The sequence below is a fragment of the Panthera onca genome, chromosome A2 (assembly GCF_046562875.1).
Source record: "Panthera onca isolate mPanOnc1 chromosome A2, mPanOnc1 haplotype 2, whole genome shotgun sequence".
Lineage (NCBI taxonomy): Eukaryota > Metazoa > Chordata > Mammalia > Carnivora > Felidae > Panthera > Panthera onca.
In genome coordinates this window covers 92,940,456-92,962,172 of record NC_138340.1, presented here as the reverse complement: position 1 = coordinate 92,962,172, position 21,717 = coordinate 92,940,456, and the positions used below count along the sequence as shown (strand labels likewise).

General features: G+C 35.2%; 1 protein-coding gene across 1 annotated transcript in view; it reads right to left on the bottom strand.

Moving 5' to 3' along the window:
- The window catches only part of ZNF804B (zinc finger protein 804B), a 506,862-nt gene that overhangs the window by 6,872 nt on the left and 478,273 nt on the right, over positions 1 to 21,717 (bottom strand). Inside the window, exon 3 of the mRNA XM_060632427.3 lies at positions 2,697 to 2,827. Coding sequence (XP_060488410.3) covers positions 2,697 to 2,827 — 131 coding nt within the window. The remainder of the gene's footprint in view (positions 1 to 2,696; positions 2,828 to 21,717) is intronic.

Here is a 21,717-nt window from a genome sequence, read left to right as displayed (position 1 = left end):
CTACTTTATGCCTTTTAACATAATTAAAGTTTAATTTTTATAGTTATGTCCTTACTTACAATTTCACTGTTTTCTCTAGAACTTTCTTTAATTTATTTCTATATTGTCTACCTAATTATTTTTTATTTATAATAAAAAAGTGACTATAAAGTTAGCCCCTTCATACTTATTAATAGATTGTCCATTCTAATAGGTCTCCCCAAATTCTAATTCTTGACAAATAAAAACATGCACTATTTAATTATCTTCTTGTAAAAGAATACTTTCCAGCCAGGCAACAAAACATATCAAATATGTTTGATGCATATTTTCTTTAAATGATATAACATGATCCATCTCTTATATTCTCAGAATCAGTGATCTTATAATTTTTTTTAATTTGGAAAAAATGTCCATATCAATATGCACTATACTTAGATTTATACATGTAGAAGTTTACAAACCGAATGACTCTTCACCCCCATGCAGTAACTGGGCTTGCTAAGGAAACAGGTTGGGCTGAATTTCCCAAGAAATGGCCAAAGTTGATTGTCCTTTATAAGATTCATCAATAGTTTTCTGCCATCATTTTTTTTTCATCAGTCCAACTGCAATATTCTTACCACTAGTAAATTCTCCTCTCTTCTCCATAGAAATCATAGGAGAATTTTCTTGTTATGTGCACCATCCTACTGAGAAGACCTTGTTATGAGAATCATGGACAGAGAAAGGTTGTTTAGGAGAGGAATACAGATAATTTTTTTTCTTTTTCATTTTATTTCTTACTTTCATTTTTCAAGTAAGCTGCCAAAATGAAAATATTAAATAATTCTATTAAGTGACTTCCCTTAGGCCATGAGGCTGCTTAAGCAAAAAGAACAATTATCTGGAGCGCAGAGGACAGGTAGCAGCAAAAAATGTAATAATTTTCCTAGTTCCATGTTTTGCATGTGGAAAGCTTAACACCTATCATTTCCCTAACAATATGAGGGAAAAACAAACAAACAAACAAACAGAACCTAGAAAGTCTGTCTATCCTATAAGGAATGGGCTTGAGTTTGTGTTTGTTTAGTTAATATGATTTTCAGCTCAACTTTAATCGAGTAGAATTTTTCATTTGTTTTAATTTGGAAAACACTTAATGGGTAGCATGGCAAACTCAGAATTTTTAAACAGAAGCATCATCATCATCATCACTGTCACTATACCTCCCACAGGAAAATAAAGAAATGTAGAAGCATGACAACTTTCCAATAATAAAAAAGGATATATGTTTATTAAGGCTACTAAGATTTTTTGTTGCATGGGCTGAAAGGACCTATCTAAAGGTTGTCTCTCTACAGTAAGATTTGCCCCCCTTTTATATTCTCATAATAATCTCATAATAAATCACTCAAGAATTAACATATTCCCCACATTTTTTTCCCTACATGCTACCATAATTATCATTAGACATTTCCTTCTCAGTCCTATTTTGACAAGGACAGTTTGATATCTTATTGACACTGTGTTCGAATAGCATAAGATCCTCATTGTATTGGCCAGTGGAAAGCTCAGTACCAGATGTGGGTCCCATTTCTATGACTGTGTAGGAGCTCAGGGCATACATTTTTATATTAACCTCACCTCTGGATACATGTTTTTTCCAAACTTCATTGTTTCCTTATACCAAATTTCTCACTTATTTTTAATAGGATTATCTCCTATGTATTTTCTTGAGTTAATTAAATTATTCTAAGATAGTGGTACAAATACCTAAATATGTGTAAGGTAAACACTATGTTTTTACTCATAAATTGATCCTTAAAACAAATGTTTTCCTAGAATCAAATTTGAGGTCTAATATATTATGGTACTCAATTATTTGAGTCATTCATTCTCAAATTTATTGCATTTTGTTTTTCATTTCAACAACAGGGGTTTAAATTGTGGCACAGAGCTATAAATTTCACAATTCACTAGGTTGCTGCCAACTGCATTAATTAGCTATGTTAGGTGTTTTACATTATGATTCATATGAACACAAATCACAATGTGCAAACTTAATTGAGTTCCAGGTAACAATCTCCTCACTTGGAAACATTCAGCAGTTCCAAGCTCATGAAAAACAGCTATTTTTCAGCTACAAGAATGTATTAGTATAATGCATGTTATAATTATCAATTTAAATAGCAGGGTGTGGTAAATTTAACTGCATTCACTACATCATTTTTTTTTTTTTTTTTTTTTTGTCATCCAGACAATGATAAGTGTCATTTATTCTAGGTTCAGGTATGTACAGGGAAATGCAGAGAAGATTTATTTCCTCCCCAGATAGATGCACTGTTACTTAAGGTTTTTAAAATTATTATTACAAAAAAATAAACAAAATAAACATTATTACAAAACTTAAAATAATTACTAAAAAGCTCTATGGGCCCATTTAAATCAGTTGGATAGAATAAGTGCCAGTACATGAGAATCATTCTTAGATCATTTCATGAAATAGCACATAAAATTAACAACATTGGGAAGGAAAAAAGTCAGATACCAAAGTAACTAATTTATTAGCCTTTAACTATTAAAACATTTGCCCTCAAGCATGTCTTTTGATTAATTATAATTTGCTTCCGTGTGACAGTAAATCAAGTAAATTTATCTTGACATTTCCCCAATGATTGAATAGACCTTTTTTTGGAAGAGAGTTTTGAACCATCTGAGATACCTCTAATTCTTACCATTCAGACTGTTGCCTTAACTCAGCCAGCTGGTGAAGCCGTTTAAGTGCTTTTTCTTGTTTCTTCTCATCTTTCCATGACTTGGAAGCTACATTTCGAGCAAACTCCCGTTGCTTTAATTCTTTCAGTCTCTATGGACAAAGAAGAAAAACAGAAAGGGTACTATAAATAAGTAATATCTTTTCTACCTGTAAGTCTCCTTATTAAACTTTGTCTTGGGTGCACAGGTGACTTTCTGGATAGAGAGGGTAAAGCACTATTTCCATGGGTGTTCTTCTCTTCTCCAAGATAAAGTTAGTTGTCAACTGGCTTATTTATCAAAGCTTGTCACAATCACTACAGAAATGTCCTGCCCAGTGCTTTTTGGGACCACTGTGGCTACATAACTGCAATCATTTATGTGTCTGTGAAAACATAAATGGCAGAACGTGTGATATATGAATGAGGGTGAAGGGAGAAGAGGTTATGGGGTGCACTTTCCTCTCCCTACTGCCCACAGTCCTCTCACTTGTGAAACATGCTTAGTCTTATTCATGCAAATTGATACTATTAAATATACTGGGTGAAATGAGCTTGTTTGATTTAAGAACATCTATTATTGGGAAAGATTCAGTTCAAAGCTTTAATGAGTGATTCTTAACTCTTTTTTTTTTTTTTCCTGGTGGAGGTATTTATCCAATGCAGATTTCTATATTGTATCCAGGAGGATAAAGATAGGTCAGGATTTAAACTCAGGGAAGATGGTTGCTTGGCTTTGCTTGATTTAAATTAACCTACCACTTCTTTTAATTAATCTTTTCTCTAAAACAATTGACTTACATGCAAATTGGATGTTACTCATTACCTGTTGGGATTTCTACTTCAGAATTTGCCATTAAGCACACCCATTGATATTGAACAAATTGAGAAACAGCCACAATCAAATGAGCATCTTAAAGTTTGGCATTTAATCCTGAATTGAGAATATATTTGAAGATTAGTCTCTCTTAACTAAATTATTTTAAACTGTCTGAAATCTATACCCATTCAATTTGTTTTCATTTTCCAAATCAAGTCTAGAAGATATTTCCCAGGAATGGCAAAAACCACATAGCTATCAAGTGAGGTTATAATGCTGTACTAGAATACTGCCCACCCATGAAGTGAGGGTACAACCTTTAATGGTCATTAATGTTGTTCCTGAAAGGGAACATACTTCTGTGAGATGGTGGCCAGATAACCACACCTGGGCTAAGTATCTGAAGAAGGAGGCAAGACCAACCTTTCAAAGAGATAATATTCTAAGCCCAATGAACAAGAGTTTCACAGAACTAGAAGCAGCCACAGGGGCAATAGTGGAGCCAATCTGAATTCAATTTTTGACAAATGCCTCACAGGCTTAAAAAAAAAAAAAAAAAACAGAAAATTTCAAGAATTAAAATTGTGGCCCATGTGTTTTAAACAAAAAAAGGATCAACAGTTCTCTGGAGTCGATAAATAGCAGAGTGTCTAAACCTTAAGGGATAGGCATGGTCAGAAGACAGAGAGAGGGTTTTAAAATCTCCGTTACTACTTTTCCTCCTACTCACACTTCCTCAGCCCCCATATACATAATAATCTAGTCTTCCAGTGAAAGCTTGCCTTGTGAGCTAAGACCTTTTGGAAATTGTTCTACACAATTTAAGGGCCCACATAAAATGAAGTTCAACTGTGTCAAAGAGAGAATATGGCTACATAAGTAAAGAGCAGAGAGATTGTTTTTTTTCTTTACTCTGTTACTACAGAACATAAAATACTCTATTATATGTATGTATATATATATATATATATATATATATATATATATATATATATATTTAATTTTTTTAAATGTTTATTCATTTCTTGAGAGAGAGAAAGACAGAGCATGAGTTGGGGAGGGGCAGAGAGAGAGGGAGACACAGAGCCCGAAGCAGGCTCCAGGACCTGAGCTGTCAACACAGAGCCCAATGAGGGGCTTGAACCCACAGACCGTGAGATCATGACCTGAGCCGAAGTCGGATGCTTAACCGACTGAGCCACTCAGGTGCCCTAAAATACTCTATATTATATTTAATATTTGATATGACTTGTATGTAAAACCTGAATAGCCTAGGAGAGGAAATTTGTTCATTTACTCACATCTGACACTTTACTCTCATTATTGGAATTTTGTTTGAAACTTCCAGGTATAACTCTCTTTCTTTAGTCCCCTAGTTTCCAGGGCTGCACCTTTAACTCTGAGTTATAGAAATGAGTGAAAATTCTGTCTTACTCACCCAACAACAAATATTGTCAACTACTACTATATAACAAGGATATAAAGTTGTCAAATCAGTAATTTTCCCTTCAGGAGCTACAGACAAGGGAAGAGGTATTTTCACAAGATAGTTTTGTTTCTCAATAGGGGGGGACACAAGATGTGTTAGAAGCATATAGGAAAAGTTAAGATAGAAGGGGGTGGGTACAGATTTGTTGTGTTAAGGAAGTCAGCCAAGTTAACATGTGTCTAAGGAACACAGAAAACTAGAGGAGATTTTGTTTAATGACATCTAGCCATAGATTTGGCTTAGCAAATGCTGAGTGCACAAGGCTGCACAGAGGGGAAAAAAAACAAAACAGAGAGCTACAGAGAGATCCCGTCAAATTTTCAGCATACTGAATTGCAGCACATGTATATGAAAAAACTACCCCAAGCCAAGAAAAGGGCCACCTGAAAGAATTAATGGCATCAGCGCCTGGCATGCATATAGGGTCAGGAAGAGTGTTCTCACCAACAAAATGGAACAAACCCACAGGACACTGAGTATAGAATTCATGGAAATCTTGCCTCAGTAGAGAATAATTTGCTGTGGATTGAGCATTACTTTGGATTTGCCTAATGAATCATAAAAGCAAGAGCTACAAACATAAATCTGACCATAAGCAACTTAACTGCATTTCAGAACCAAATTTAAAGAAATTTATAGAAATACAAAAATATTCAGCAACAAGGAAAAAATTAATAACATCTGACATGCAATCAAAGATTAAGATCAAAGATTATCAAGAAAGCACGAACTAAAGTGAGGAAATAATCAAGACCAATACAGAACCAATACAGAGGCTAGAGTTGGCAGAAAAGTACATTAAGACAGTTATAACTGTATCTTCTGTGCTCGAAAAGTAGATAAGAGATGATTGTCAACTGGACAATTATGCAGTTAGAGTCTCTGAAGAAGGAGGAGGGAATATTTGAAAATATAATGGGTGGAAATTTCCAAATTTCCTGAAAACCCACAGATCTCCCAACATCTCAAGTGCAAGTAACATGAAGAAAACTATCCCAATGCTTGTTATTATCAAATTTTAAAAAATCAGTCAAAAAAGTGGAATTTTTAAAAGCACCTCAAGGGAAATGACACATTCCTGCACAGAACAAAGAGTAGGATGGCAAAAGAATTCTTCTTGGAAACAATACAAGTGAGAATACAGGGGAGCAGCACATTTAAATTCATGGAAGAAAATTAAAAACTTCTCGGAATAAAATTTTATACTTTGTGAAAATATCTTTTCAAATGAGGTGAAATAAAGATATTTTAAGACATGAAACACTGAAAGAATTCCTCAGCGCACCCCCAGGATAAGAAATGTTAAAGAATATCCCTGGGCAAAAGGAAAATAATACCAGATAGAAATGTGTGATTACACAAAAGAGCAAACACCAAAAATAATAACTACAGGATAAATAAGACATATTTCTTAGTGTTTAAATGTACTTAGACCATTTAAGCAAAACAAGTAGCTATGTTTGGGGCAATTTATAACAAATTATACATAAAATGTTTGTCAACAATAGCAAAAAATCCAAGAAGGAGAAATATGTTGAAAGGTCTTATTCAATACTGAACTGGTAGAATAACAATTGAAGGCGGATTGTGATAAGAAGTGGACAATATGGCAACCATTAGTCTAATAAAACAAAGTGGTTTAGCTAATAGGATAACAAAGAAGGTAAAAGGAAATCATTACATCTACTCAATCCAAAAGAAGGTAGAAAAAAGTAAAACAGGAAGGTAAAATAGATGGGACAGTTACAAAACAAACAACAAGATAACAACTAAAATCTAAATACATCATTAATCAAATTAAATATAAATGGTTAAACAAAACACTGGAATTGAAAGTTAGAGAGTATCAGTTCGGATTAAAAAGTGAGCTCCAATTATATGTTGATTATAAAAACAAACTTTAAAATACAGCTACAATGGGTTAAAAAAATATAAGAAGATTTACCATGTCAACACCAGTGAAATAAAGCTGGCAGGACTCTATCACTATAAAGCAAAGAAGATTCTAGAGCAGATATACTATTAGGAATAAAAAAAGGGCTATTTCATAATGATATGGAGTAAATAAATCAGAATGACAAGATAAGCCTAGATGTTTCTACGTCTAATAACAAAGCTTCAAAATACACAAAGCAAAAGATAAAACTGCAAGGAGAAAAAGTTAAATCCACAATTATAATAGGAGTTTTTAATGGCCTTCCACCAAACAGAATGCTAATCGCAGATATATATTTCTGGAAAAGGTTACACCGAGGTGACCAAAGCTCTTAAAAAAAGACCCTTCCAACAATTGATTTGTCTAGTGAAAAGAGAACTGGACAGATAAGGAAACCTTTCCAAAAACATATGGGTCAAATTTTGCCAACTTCGTATTTTAGCTTGAGTTTTCCCAAGTTTCTACTTTTCTTCTCGTGTCTACTTATTTAAACATGGCATGTGCTAAACTGTCAGTAATCTTACTTAGTTTAAATAGAAGACAAACCAATTGGAAAATAATAAAAGTTCTTTGAGAGTATATAGTAGATCAGTCCTTACTGAGAACAACACAAGACAAACGTATTTCAGGAAAAAAAAAAAGTTACTTACACATTTACAAAGATCTGTAGAAAGCTCAGTGATGGTTAATGACTTGGGATGAACAGATCAGAGCAGGTGAGGTTGAATCTCCCTGGGGGAGTAAGGAAGACAGAAAGTAGCACCTAACAATAGGGGGAATTAAATGAAGTGTCTGCTTTCCAGAGGTGTTGGATGGTAGACAACACAGTATAGGGCTTAAGAGAAGGATTCTGAAATCAGTTAGACCTGAGTTTGTATACTGTCTTCTGTCACTTACTAGCTTTGAGTCTCTAAGGTTACTCAATCTTCCCAAACTTCAGTTTACACATTTGTAACCTGGAAGACTATCACTATTTACCATGTAGAGTTCTTGGAATTAATATTTGAGTTGAGAAAAGTAAAACACTGAGCACAGCGCCTGATACATACATTGCAAATGATCAATGAGTCTGAACTATTATCACTATTAGAGGTAAGGAATGGTCAGATTTTATGGAACTGTGGGAAGCAGCGTCAATAAAGAGCCCTCGATTTACCTGACAGTGGGGAGCCATTAAAAACACTTGATTGGTATTCTTACTGAAAACCGAGTGTTTAAGTAGTTTTCATCTGGATTTTACGAAACTGGTAGGTGTAGTCTTTTCTAAAGGAGACTACGGAAAAAGGAAGGAGGCTGGGTATGTCCCTCTTCCTTGTCTTGAACAATTTATACTCTTTAGTTGAAACATGTATTTTCTGTAAGTCCAAGATCATATGTCACTCCCAAAGAAAATTATAAATTTTGGATTAAAATACGATTTGTTGTCAGACTCTTTTTTGATAAATCTTATTTAAAGTTTGCTCTTGGGTACTTGCATTATCCAAAATGGATCTCAAGCAAGAAAGAGGGTAAAAGTATTTCCTAGAGGGAAATGGGGACATCTAGTTCATGTCCTTGTTATTTTGCAAAGGAATTTAAAGGAGAGATTGCAGAGCAGATGGTCTTCCTGGTTCTGAAGAGAGGCTACCTGCCATGGTCCTTGCCCAGATCAAAAGCAATTTAATAAAGGACAGATGCAGGGGTCAAGTCAAAGGAAATAAAGCAGCCCTCACATATCTTCTCCAGTTTCACAAGGTGTTTCATTCGCTCTCAACCAAAAGTACCATAAGGCTTATGGAGATGTATTTGCTAAAGCACATTTATGAAATATTTGGAATTTAATTTTCTTCTTAGCTTCATTTTAAAAGCACAAACTAAGCAATCTTTATTTCCCTACCTGCCAACATGAATGCTTGGCACACACATTGCAAGTGGAGTTCAGCTGTGAATAAATAAATGAAGAGGCAAATTGATCAGGTCAGTGAGTCTCTATGTGCTCGGAATGGTAAAATCCCCACTATTATTGCATACCAGTCAGAATATGCATGTCAGCACCTGTCCACTGGGGTAACCACTCTCCGTTCATCTTCACTGGAGCAGAACAGCACATGTGAAACACATTTACTCAAGTATCTACTTTCTCCGCGTCTTAAATAGGATAATTCCTTTCATTCCTGCACTTACATCCATAGATCCCAGGGTAATTTACTGGCGTTAATGTTTTTCTTCACAGAGGAACAAAACCCCAATGCAAGAGGTCAAAATTATTAACTTCCTTTTAGAGGCAAAGCAACAAACAGAGGAGGTTAAATGGCACGATCCACACCAAAGCAGACACCAAGAAAAGAACTGCGACTTGAAAACAGAATGTCTCATCTTCATAAAAGTCAGGAAAAGTCACAAGAATTTATGAAAAACTCAAGATATTTATAATAGTTTCATTTTGTGAAATTAAAAGTCTATCCAGTTCTGAGATATTGTTCATTGTTCAGAAATGTTTTTGCCACAATGATTTGGGAGACATTTATAGATAATTAACAATAATCTTAAATGGGAGAGGGCATAATGTGAACAATATGATCAAGACATAAGAATTAAATTCCATAAAAAGTCTTTATTATTTTTCAGAAGAATTCTACATGCTGAAATGGGACTTGCCTTATTTTCTGCTTTTTTGCACATCATTTTTTATGTGATCTGGTAGTCATACAAACACAGGGAGTGAAACAAACTTAAATATTTTAAGGTCTCCCACCTTAGAAGATACAGTTTGGGCCACTCATCAAGGTGAGTTCCCTGCTATCTTCTGGAATGAATGCATCTGCACATATTCCCTCTGATAGCATTTACTCCTCCAAGGACCAACAGAGCCACGAGCAAGCCAAAAACAGGTGAGACGAAATGAACCTGGAGCCACTACTCTGCCTCCACCCATTTCTTCACAAGTGCTTACAGCAGCATCTGGAGGATCCTTCATATCCCTGCTGAAATGGGAGTTGCCGGACTCTCAAATTAATTGCTGATGGCCAGCCCACTGTACTTTGACGATCAGGACCTAGAGATTCCTTGTTAGGCTCATTTTTGGACTCTTCAACTGGGTAAGCCCAATGTTCAGGAGAGACACAGGTATGAAGACACCACTGTTTAAGCATGAGTTTGGGGATGTTTCTAGATTCTAAAATTATCTGAAAATGTGGTTAACATAAAAGAGGTTTCTTCATAACCCCAAATAGCTTGAGATACCTCTGTTGCTAAAGGAGGGGGATATACTCAGGTGTGTAAGGTATGTGCCCATGGCAAGCCACCATGCCACCCCCTTCCAAGGCCCAGGATCCCCTGAGAAGTCCTCAAACAGCAAAACAGACAGCTGTAGTATTACCATTTCTTCTGAGCAGTTCCTTCCACCTTCTAGCTATTGTGGTCAGGATCCAAGTCAGCTATGATACCAGACACGAACCTTTTACTGAGTTTTTAATTGTAAGGTTTATTTACCTTCTGTACCATGGCATAAAGTTTTTAGTACTTTGTAAGCCGTACTGTATCAGGCAAGAATATAGCCAATAAGATGACGACATCCTTATCTCTAGTAACTGTTGTGAAATGATGAGCAGTATTACAAAGGAAGTGCTTTGGTGACAATTAAATGGAAGTTGCTTTTCAGACTGGTTTAGGAGCAAAATCAAGGAGCTTTTAAACTCCACCCTTCTCCATGTTCACAGCATGATAAGAACCCATACACCATATTAGAATAGCATTAATTCTAATATGTGTCTGCACACATTAAGTGTCTGCAGAAAGTATGTCCAAGTTTGGAGAAATCCAGCATTTCGGGAATGAACAAATAGAAATTCATTAATTAAAGTTATGACTTGTGTAAACATTTGATTAGACTAATACTTAGTTAATAAGACCTCAGAAAAATAATTGTGCATCCCATCACAGTACACACCATGGTAAATAAATTCAATATAAGAAACACAAGAATGTAGACCAAGAAAATCCAGACACCTTTCCCCATGCAACAGGGTTTCAAAACTGCAACTATTTCCCTAGAGAAAAAGTAGAGAGTGTCAAAATGTTCCATACAATTTTTTATAGTCTAGTATGTAAATTACTTATAGTTTATCTTTAAAAAATGTTATTCATGCCCCAAAATGTTCAAGTAAATTTTACAAATCTCTCTTTTAGAAACACTTCCAAGTGTCAAAATGTAAAGTTAGAATGGGTATCAAAGGGTTAATGAGTTAAAGTATCAAATGTGTTTAGAATATTTTGCTGTGTGAGGTTCATTTCTATCTGGCATTCCTAGTCATGTGTGGACTAGAACAAGTCCTTAAAGGAATATTTTATTTGTTTATTTTTAAAGATCATGAGAATTAATCACATTCTTTGTGGGAAAGTTTTAGGAAATAAATGATGTGCACTAAGCCCAAAACGTCTAAAAAGGAGATCTTACAAGAATCCCATGGCAAACATCTGCCCTCCCAGAAGACCGTGTGGTTGTTGTCACGATCCCATCTTTGTTTAGCAGTACCTAAGGAAACCCTGACCTGATGCACTCTGACCCAGCTACCCCACTGCTTCTTTAAGAGCAATTCCTTCTATTTCAGAATCTTGTACAACCTAACATTATATTGATTTTTAAAAGCTCTTTCAATTTCTACTTCATCCTCCCACTCTTTCATACCCTAGTTGTGGGTCAGTGACACCGCTGAGAACATTGCAGGCAGAATTATTTAATCTGAACATACCTGCAAATGAATACTGTCTTAGCACAGGGAAAGTGTTTTCGAGATTTCTTCAATTTCCTAACCAAATGCTATTTGGAAATAGAACTGTCTTTGAGAAGAAGCTATTAAAATAGAGACAGAAACAGAAATGAGACATTAATGAAATTAGACTCCGGTGTAAAATTGAATTTTGGACCATGTTACACTTACACAATAAATAGAGATGATATTTTAAAGCTAAAGATAGAGCATTCACTTGGGTGGTGTGTTAGACACCTGACTGCAATGACTTAGTCTAATAAGGTTAATTTTATCCTGATCCAAGAATCTATACTCAAGTATACCCCACAGTACTTAAAACCTTCTCTAGAAAGGCCAGAATCCAATCTCCTTTAAGCTTTTAGTTTCCTCCAACTTAAACACATGACTTTCTCATCCTGGCTGCAATATAATGGAGAAATATCAGGCATCAAAACTGCATTCCAGGTAGGAAGAAAGGAGAGCTAAGGGCAAAAGCTAATTCTGTACTTTTTTTTTTTTTTAGTCCTATAAACAACAGCTTTTTGGAAGCTGCACCAAGTAGATTTTAGTTGCATATCACTTGCTAGAAGAATGTCACATGCCATTAGCATTTAAATAAGGAGTATGGTGAATCCAGGATTTTAGCTAGGCATAAGGCCACCCCTCAAATAAATCCAAGTTTTGTTAGTAAGGAGAGAGGGTGGAATGGACATTGAATAGGTAAACACAGCGTCCCTTCTACTAAATTTGCTAAATGTTGACCAAAGGGATGGTTGCAGTTAGTGTTCATCCAAGTGCACTGCTTCTTTCAGACAGAAAATTCCTCTCTACAAGCTCTAAGCCACTGGGCTGCAAAACAGGATATGGAGAAGTTTCAAGGTATTGTACTCTACATCTTCATAAAAGCCTAAATTTAAAGCTACTAATTCTCTTATAAGATTTGAGATTGATTTACCTCTTTAGTACATTGGGTTAGAAGTAGATAGAGGTCAGCAAACTAAGGCCCATGGGTCAAACCTGGCTCTACGCCTATTTCTAGAAATAAAATGATAATGAAATACAGCCATGCCTCTTTGTTGACATCTCATCTCTGGCTAATTCCAAGCTAAAATGGCAGAGTGAAGCTTATGCAACAGAGACCATAGGACTTGGAAAGTCAAATATATTAACTATCTGACCCAGAAAGTTTGCCAACCCCAGCAAGAGAAACAATCCTGTTTCTGTTCAAAATGAGGGAGGTAGTTAATTCCATATTTATACACCACATGGGATATTCTCATAGAGAGAAATAATGAGATCCAGGAAAAACAGTAAAGCAGATAGTAGCAGGAGAAAGACATAATGGTATTTGGAGGAAAATACCAGTTTTAATTAATGGACAATAATAAATCTGTAACTGTGAATGCAAAACTACCAGCGCTCACAGAATAACTTCTAGTCTTCCTATTAAGATGTTGATTTAGCTTTAACATTCCCAGTTTCCTATGGGAAGTCTCACTGAATCAAGCCTGACTTTGTTAACAAATCAAGCCCTGAATATTCTCACTGAAATAGGATCTCGCAGAGCTATTAAATGCACAGCTAATTTTCTGAACTCAACAGATTGTATCGTTTCTTTTTTCAAGTGTTTCACTGATAATACTCACAGAAAACATTAGGCAGATATGAGATTCATGGCTTTTTTCTATACTTTTCTTATCTTTGCATGGAGGTACTGGTGAGGAAAGAAATAAGGAAAATATAGATCGTTCAGTCAAGAGTGTCCTAATGTTCCTAGAATAAGAAGCATCATATTTGAATAACACTAAAGAGACTCACTGGTTCTGGGGTAGGAGAGTTTTGCAAGTAAAACTGATAAGTAGTCTTCAAATACTTTTATTCTGTTCTTGTTTTTCAAAAGTATAACTCCATTTACTAAGTGCATTGTGGGAAACTTCTGATAAATGCCCCCTTGCTAAATGCAGGAGCCTAGGGAAACCAAGGTTTTACCTGAGCATACACTTGAGAAAAAAAAAAAAAAAAAAAGATTTTAGGCAAGATTGTGAAAGCAACTCCTTTAATTTGACCCTTGATTTCTTTACCTTCTTAAGTAAATTAGACTTGATTTTTTTAATATTTAGGGCAAAATTTATTTTCAAAGCTTACATTTCCTAGACTATAAAAACAAATATTTCTAAAAGCCCACTTTAGTTATTTTCTCAATAATTAATGCTTCTCTGACAAGGAAATAATTTGATTGAAAAAAGTATTATTTTTAAAACTGGAATTATTTGACCAAAATTTCATCCATATCTATAGTTACTATTACTCCAAAATAGCATTTCATATGTTCTTTCTTATAGTGATTGCAAAACTTCTTGGAAAAGTAATCCAAATGAATGTATTTCCACTAAGATTACATTTATACTTTAATTTAAAGTGACAATATACTTCATAAATCTTAAACTTCCCAAACACTGAAAGAATTGTCTTGTTTACAAATTGCCCACTCTCAGATACTTCAGTAAATTATAATATTTAAGCAGAACATAAACATAAGTGTGCACTTCTGAAAATTTACAATAGTGATTTAAAATTTGGCCAGTGTTTAATAGACTTAAAAAAATTGATGAATGTATTCACTATTTCAAAATTATTACAACAAAGAATATTTTTAGTTGTGTTTATGCTTTTTCTCACACTGTATGCATTATTCATTGTGTATTTTATATCTTCAAACATATTTATTACATTTTTTTAGGTTGAATGCAGGGGCACCAAGAAAGGCTGCTAAGATTTACTTTAACTTTTAAAAATAAAATAATTTCATTCGTAAAGAAATATACTGTAACTGTCAAAGAGACCCCAGTTTTTCAATGATCAAACTAACGAAGTCATTATGTTTTACAATACCCAGTAGTGTTGAGTTTATGAGAAAACGGGCACATCCATTCACTCTTGGTGTGAGTGCAAACTGATGCAATCCCTTCAGAGGGTAATTTGGCAATAGCAATTCCATTTCTATATGTACCATCCTCCTGACTCAGCAGTGCTACTTCTAGAAACGCACCTCTCAGATAGAATTACACGTCTGAACAAAGTCTATTCCTTGTAATATTTATGGAACTAAGTTCAGGGGAAGAAAAAAAAAAAGGCTGTTTAATTCCGGAGTCCTTATTCTTAACCACTACTCAAATTGCCTGTGATAGCTTCTTTCTGGGAATGACACACAGTTATAACCATATTTGTAAGCTGTGTTGCTTTCTATTCCTTTTTTTTTTTTTTTAACTTTTTTTAACATTTATTTTTGAGACAGAGAGAGAGCATGAACAGGGGAGGGTCAGAGAGAGAGGGAGACACAGAATCTGAAACAGGCTCCAGGCTCTGAGCTGTCAGCACAGAGCCCGACGCGGGGCTCGAACTCACGGACCGCGAGATCATGACCTGAGCCGAAGTCGGCCGCTTAACCGACTGAGCCACCCAGGCGCCCCTATTCCTTTTTATCTAAGTCTCTTCCTTATACTTGGTCGTGAAATTAGTCAAATAAAAATTTAAAAATTAGAAATTTTTAAATTTCTATTTAGAAATTAGAATTCTATTCTATTTCTAATTAGAAAACAGAGAAAAGTCTACCATATTACTTTTTTTTGTTTTAAGAAATATTTGAGTATAGAAAAGAAATTATCAAACTCAGGGTCTAAAGAATCAGTGGCCTCAAAATTTACTTTCTAAAGGCCAGAGTCAAATAATGTCAGAGCTTTTGTGTTCTAGAAGCTTTTAACTTTTCTAGAAAATAAAACAGTGCATCAATTGAGATGAGGATGTTTTAAGGAATTGAAAATTAAGATTTATGACAGTGAGTCAAAGTAAAGCGGAAATAAGAGTTGCAGGAGTCAGGCAGAGTAAGAGCAAGTTGAGAAATGGGCAACATCCAGGATAGGATTCTTGGCATTGGTGAAAATATCAGGGGGTTCTTTCTATTTCCTTCCTTTGAAGGGTTCAACCAGCCATTACATTCAAATCTCTAAAAAATATCACAAAGACACAATTTTAATGGAAAATTTAATGCGATTATGCAATTAACTGAAATCTGTGATTCAAGTAAAATCCTTCCACTTTGACATTTCAATTAGTGGTTGATTGGGGACAAATTATGCCTGGAGATGAAATCTATTTGGATAACTCAGTTATCAACAGCTATTTAATGATGCTGTTTATTTACCCCCTATTTCATTTAGCCTAGTTTTAATTGAATTCCATAAATCTTATTAACCATGGTAATTCAAAATTTGGACAATAAATTATTAAATTTATGAGTAGCAGTAACTTCAGAAGGCCACACATTTCAATTTTCCTAAATCAAGCCATCTAACCATTAGTTGTTTTACAAAGTGTTAGAATAAACATAGAGATCATTAAAAAGCACACATTGTTATTCAGTATAAATAAATAGATACGAAACAATGAGTGAATAAGTTTCATAGGAAACTTCAAATAAATACAAATGGGTCAAAAAATATCTCCCTTCAAAAATTAATACCTGAAATAAGAAAAAATGTAAATATACAAAATATTCCACTGAAGACATATCAGCAAAGCCTTTATTTCCTTCGAGTTTATGTAACATTTATGTTTATCATATTTATTATCATGGTGGAAAATTGAAAACAAGCCAGAAGTCCAAGTATAGAAATCGGTTAAACAAGTCATGATACAAACATTTCATAAAACACTTGCCACCAAAAAAAATCTATGCTGAGGGAAAAAAACTTAATAACCTTGGAAATGTACATTGTAACAGATACAATGTTATTCAAAAATTACACCCTGTTGCAGCACCAAGGTGGCTCAGTCAGTTGAGCAACCAACTCTTGATTTTGGCTGAGATCATGATCTCACAGTCATCAGATGGAGCCCTGCATCAGGCTCCACTTTGAGTGTGGAGCTTGCTTGGGATTCTTTCTCCCTTTGCCCCTCTTCCCTATGCACTCTCTCTCTCTCTCTCAAAAACAAACAAACAAACAAACAAACAAACACCCCACCATAACACCATGCTCCTCTTCCTCCCTGCTAACACATTTTTTTTAGGGTTTTATTTTAGTTTTTGAGAGACAGAGCACAAGCAGGGGAAGAGCAGAGAGAGAGGGAGACACAGAATCCAAAGCAGGTTCCAGGCTCTGAACTGTCAGCACAGAGCCGGATGAGGGGCATGGACCCACGAGCGCAAGATCATGATCTGAGCTCAAGTCATATGCTCAATGGACTGAGCCACCCCAGGTGTCCCCTCCATTTTTTTTTTGTTTTTTTTTAGGTATTATGTGGCAATTTCTTGACCTCAGATGTACATGTGACGCTGATATCGCCATGGTCATAAATAAACTCCTACAATTTGGCCATAAGAGAATCGTAACAGACTCAGTTCCCATGCTCAAATCAAATTGCCAAGTGACCACTATGTTCCTCCCTGAAATGTTTTAAAATATTTAATAAACATTAATCAGGACAGGATGGCAACAAAGTAGTATGCACAAGACCCAGTTAAAAGTATAAGTGCTTTAAAAAAAGTGCAAATGCTTTATGTATATTAATTCCCTTAATCTTCACAGCAAATCTATGACATAGATGTTATTACTGTCATTCCATTCTACAGATGAATTGAAGATGGCTAGAGGCAGAGTCAGGCCAGTTTAGAGTGTGGCTCTAATAGCCAAAATATGCCCCTCTAATGCAAATCTATCTCAAAAGCAATGGAGAGAAATTCTTTCTAGGTGAAAATATTTTGTGCTCTTTTGAATTTTTAACTCTGTACTGCTTTTCAGAACATTTTTCCCTTTCTCTTTTGATAGAGGAAAATGAGATCCAGGTAGGATGAAGACCACGTCTTTTGCTCTATGCCACTCTGTAAGGCAATAGTCAATAGGGACTTGGACATAGACTGGAGGTCTATGCTTTAGAAATCTAGCAGCTGTCAAGTTTCTGTGGCTGATACTTCAACTGACCCCGACAACTGAGTTTTTGATGTTGGCAGCTTTTGCTGAAATAAAATCATTATAATCTAATCAGAAACAAGTTTGAGGGTGATGACTTTAAGAGAGACTGACCTTCAGTTCCTCTTCAGAATTTTTAGCTAACAAATATTTTTAGCTAACATTCTTTTATATACACATACATAGATACATGTCTCAAAACATGTTTGATACATGCTCAAAAACATCCCCTGTATTTTCATTTTTACCATAAATACAATGTTTGTAGTATTAAAGGAAAAAAATGCACTGCACAAGCTAAACAAGAAGGAACACTTTATTCAAGACTATTGCAATAGGGGAGAGAAAATGAACACAGCTTCGCTGGAACAAAAGGAAGGATTTTCAATGGCTGGGGTAAGATAATGGAGAAATACTGGAGGACATTTTGGGGAGCTCTATCAATGTGATTAGGCCTTCTATGTTTGCTAATTGTCCCTTCTTGAAGTTAGTTTCCTATGTACCCACAGAGACTGAGAGATAGGAGTTCAATAAATACATTTCAAAGGCACAACTCCCATGGCCTGAGGGAGGCATTCTGGATTGTGGAAGATTTACATCTCTAAGTGACAGAAAGAATTTACAACTGCAAGTTTTCTAAAGTTAGTGCTCTAAGAAAACGGCATTCAGGGGCCTAAAGTCAGAAGGAAACCTGTCTAAAGTTTAATCAAGCTTAGGGGAATGTTAAGGCCATCTTGGTCAATGGCAAGTTTGGAAAATACATGTAGAAAGAATTAAGAATATGCATTACCTTTACTTATTAACAAAGATATCTATCAACATTTTGGTGTTTGCCCTTTCAGTGATTATGCATCACTTATTTATAAATATAAATTTGTCCTACATGCAATTTTATACTCTTTTCCACCCAATTCTTATCAGAGCCATGGAACAAGTGAAATCAGATGAAAATCTGTCTATAATAACTACAACAAAACAACAAGAAGCCCCATGAATTACAAGATTTTTATATGTCAGGCATTCTGGTAAGCCCTTTACTTCAACAATCTGATTTAGTTTCCCCAAAAGCTTTTAAGTACAATTTGTACCCATACCCCACTTTTTTACATGAGAAAATTGAGTCTAAGAGATGCTGAGTAAGTTGCTGAGAATTATATAACTAACGGTCAGTTTTATAGAATTTATTTAGTATTATAGACTTTATAGAATATAGCTGCCTCCCTCTCAAGCCCTAGCTGGGAATGCCTATACACTATTTTCTCTGACAGAATCTTTATGTACTTTGCAGCTTTTCATTAACCCTCCCTTAGAATCATGACATTGTCATCACCAGGACTTTTCAACTATATTTTGAAAGTCATATTTTCTACTCTACATAAACTGTATTTTATAAAACATACACCCATGAAAGCTTTGAAATGTTCATTTGGGATTTAGCATCTGAAATTTAGAATGTTTCTGTGCCAGCAACATAGAAACATCTGCTTTTTCCTTGGTTAACAAACAAAACCTCTACAATGCAAATCAGCTTCAGAAAAATTATTATTTACCAGGGTACAATTACGATCCAGGAAGTATCTTTGTGTTTTTTTTCCAAATGCGTGCAACTTACCATAAGTAAAGCCAGTTATTTTCTTTACTATACTTCAGTCCAATTTAATAATTCCCAACTCAGGTTTACCATAATCCAGTAGGTCTTAAGAGAAAATCTCAATGCTACTGAATTTCTCAAAGGAATTTAGTTTGAATTCACTTTTAAATAAGCCTAATCCAGTACTGTTAGCAATATGGTGTTAAATTCAAGATTCTCAAGAAGTGGTAAAAATAACTGAGCATGTCTTGACTGTTAGTGCTATTCTGTGTGAGGCAATTGGCGAGGTGTTGTGAATGAGAGATGAAAATATGACACACAGCAAAGAGCATGCAAAGAGAAAGGAGATATGCACATGGTCTCCAACAAGAATGGTTTACTTATTAGCAACAGAAAATACTAAAACTAGGGATGATTTCTTGGAAGGGTACAAAGTATCTTACTCCAAGACCTGGAAAGTGTAGGTAGACTGAACAATGGAATAACAGGAACAAAAAAGCTATGAACTGAGATGATTTTATCTGTCAATAGAAGATTGCATCCCTTCTGTGGGCACACAAATGGCATTATTCTGTCTCTGTCCAGCATGCCTGTCTCTATTTTGGAATATATTAGACCTAGTATGGCCAGTCTAAACTAGCTGTACCATGACCCGACAGATCCTCTGACTCTGATTTCTAAGTCATAGAAGGAAAGAATGTACCTGAAGAAACTAAGGCCATAGGTCTATCCAAATCCCAATTACCTTGGACAGAGTGGGTGAGAGCTGTGGCTTAACTTGCATTTAGCAAGAGTTGCAGGTATAAACAATGTGAGAAAAGGACATAAGCAAGTTCTCTAAAAATTGCATATAAGGCAGAGGAGAAAAAGTTCAGCACAGAAAATTATTGTGTGCTTATTACATACACAATCTATTTATTTTTATTTTTTAAATGTTTATTTATTTTTGAGTGAGAGAGAGACAGAGTGCAAGCAGAAGAGGAGCAGAGAGAGAGGGAAACAGAATCGGAAGGAGGCTCCAGGCTCTGAGCTGTCAGCACAGAGCCTGATGTGGGGCTTGAACTCATGAGCTATGAGATCATGACCTGAGTTGAAGCTGGACGCTTAGCCAACTGATCCACTCAGGCACCCTGGTACATACACACTCTTAATGCACAGTGGAATGTGCTAAGTACTCAAGAGATGTAGACCTATTGTTATGATAGTGAAAATATAAAACATTATTTATTTTTGGTCATTTATATGTATATGTATTCATGTATATACACATATGTATGTACAAACAATTGTAACATGTGACATCATATTCAAGGTAATAACTCAAACTATTATGTCATGAGTTTTTCACATAGAGTTACAGCATTTGAAGTGAGCATTAATAAAGATATTGATATCTATCATTAATTTAGTGCCTAATTTATGTTGACACTGTTATGAAATGTGTTCATGCATTATATCATTTCATTATTAGAGCAACACTATAAGTAGACTCTATTATTTTCCCCATCTTAAATAAAGAGTAAATGGCTCTTAGAGACGATAAGGACTTGCTGGAGACCACAAGTCTAAGTAACAGAGGCATGATTCTGACCCATATTTCTTAAACTAGTTCTCCTAATCACTATGCATTACTGTCATGCCAAGCCCTGATGCTCGTAGAATGTTTTTAGAGAGATGGTATTCTAATATGTCACTTGGAAGACTATAGGAGCAGACAAGAGGATGGGAACATTCTGGAGTACTCAAGGAACACAGAGGAGCTATTTTTAGCTGAAACATGGGATGCACAAGGAGAAGAAAGAGACCAAACCAAAAAGATCAATCTGGTTCTGAGCATGGTGGGTCATGAAAACCATGATAAGCAGGAGAAAAATTAAGTGAAATAATTCTTGAGGAAAGTATGATGGTAGTGAATAGGGTGGGTTGGGAGGAGAAAATACTGAGTCATAAAAATCTCATGAAACTATTGCACTGTCCTGTCAAGATCATCTACTGCAGTCCACTTTATTTAGTTGATGTAAATAATAAGCACCTTGCAGCCACTCATGAATGAATGAACTGTGTAGCCAAGAGATCAGCTAAACTAATAAGGTGAAAAGCTGTCAAAGTAAGTGAGTAGAAGCTTAGGATATCTATTACTGTTTCTTTTCTGTCATTTATTTCAGAAAAAAATGTAGAAAAATGCCATTCTCTGAAATTCTCTATCTAAATGCAAGGCAATTTTTCTCAACTCCCTATGCATCACCAAGTCCTATTTGACTCTACCTCTAAATTATAGTCTATATTAATAGTTAGTTTTTTGTCTCTGATGCTTCCACCTTAACCCAGTCATCATCATATCCTGTAGAGCATAATAACTTTCTAGCTAGTCTCAAAACTGCCAATTTCACCCTCCCTTACATCTATCCATGGTTCACAAAGCAAACAGAGCAGCCAGTTCAAAAAATCTTTCAGATTAAGCCTCTTAGCTG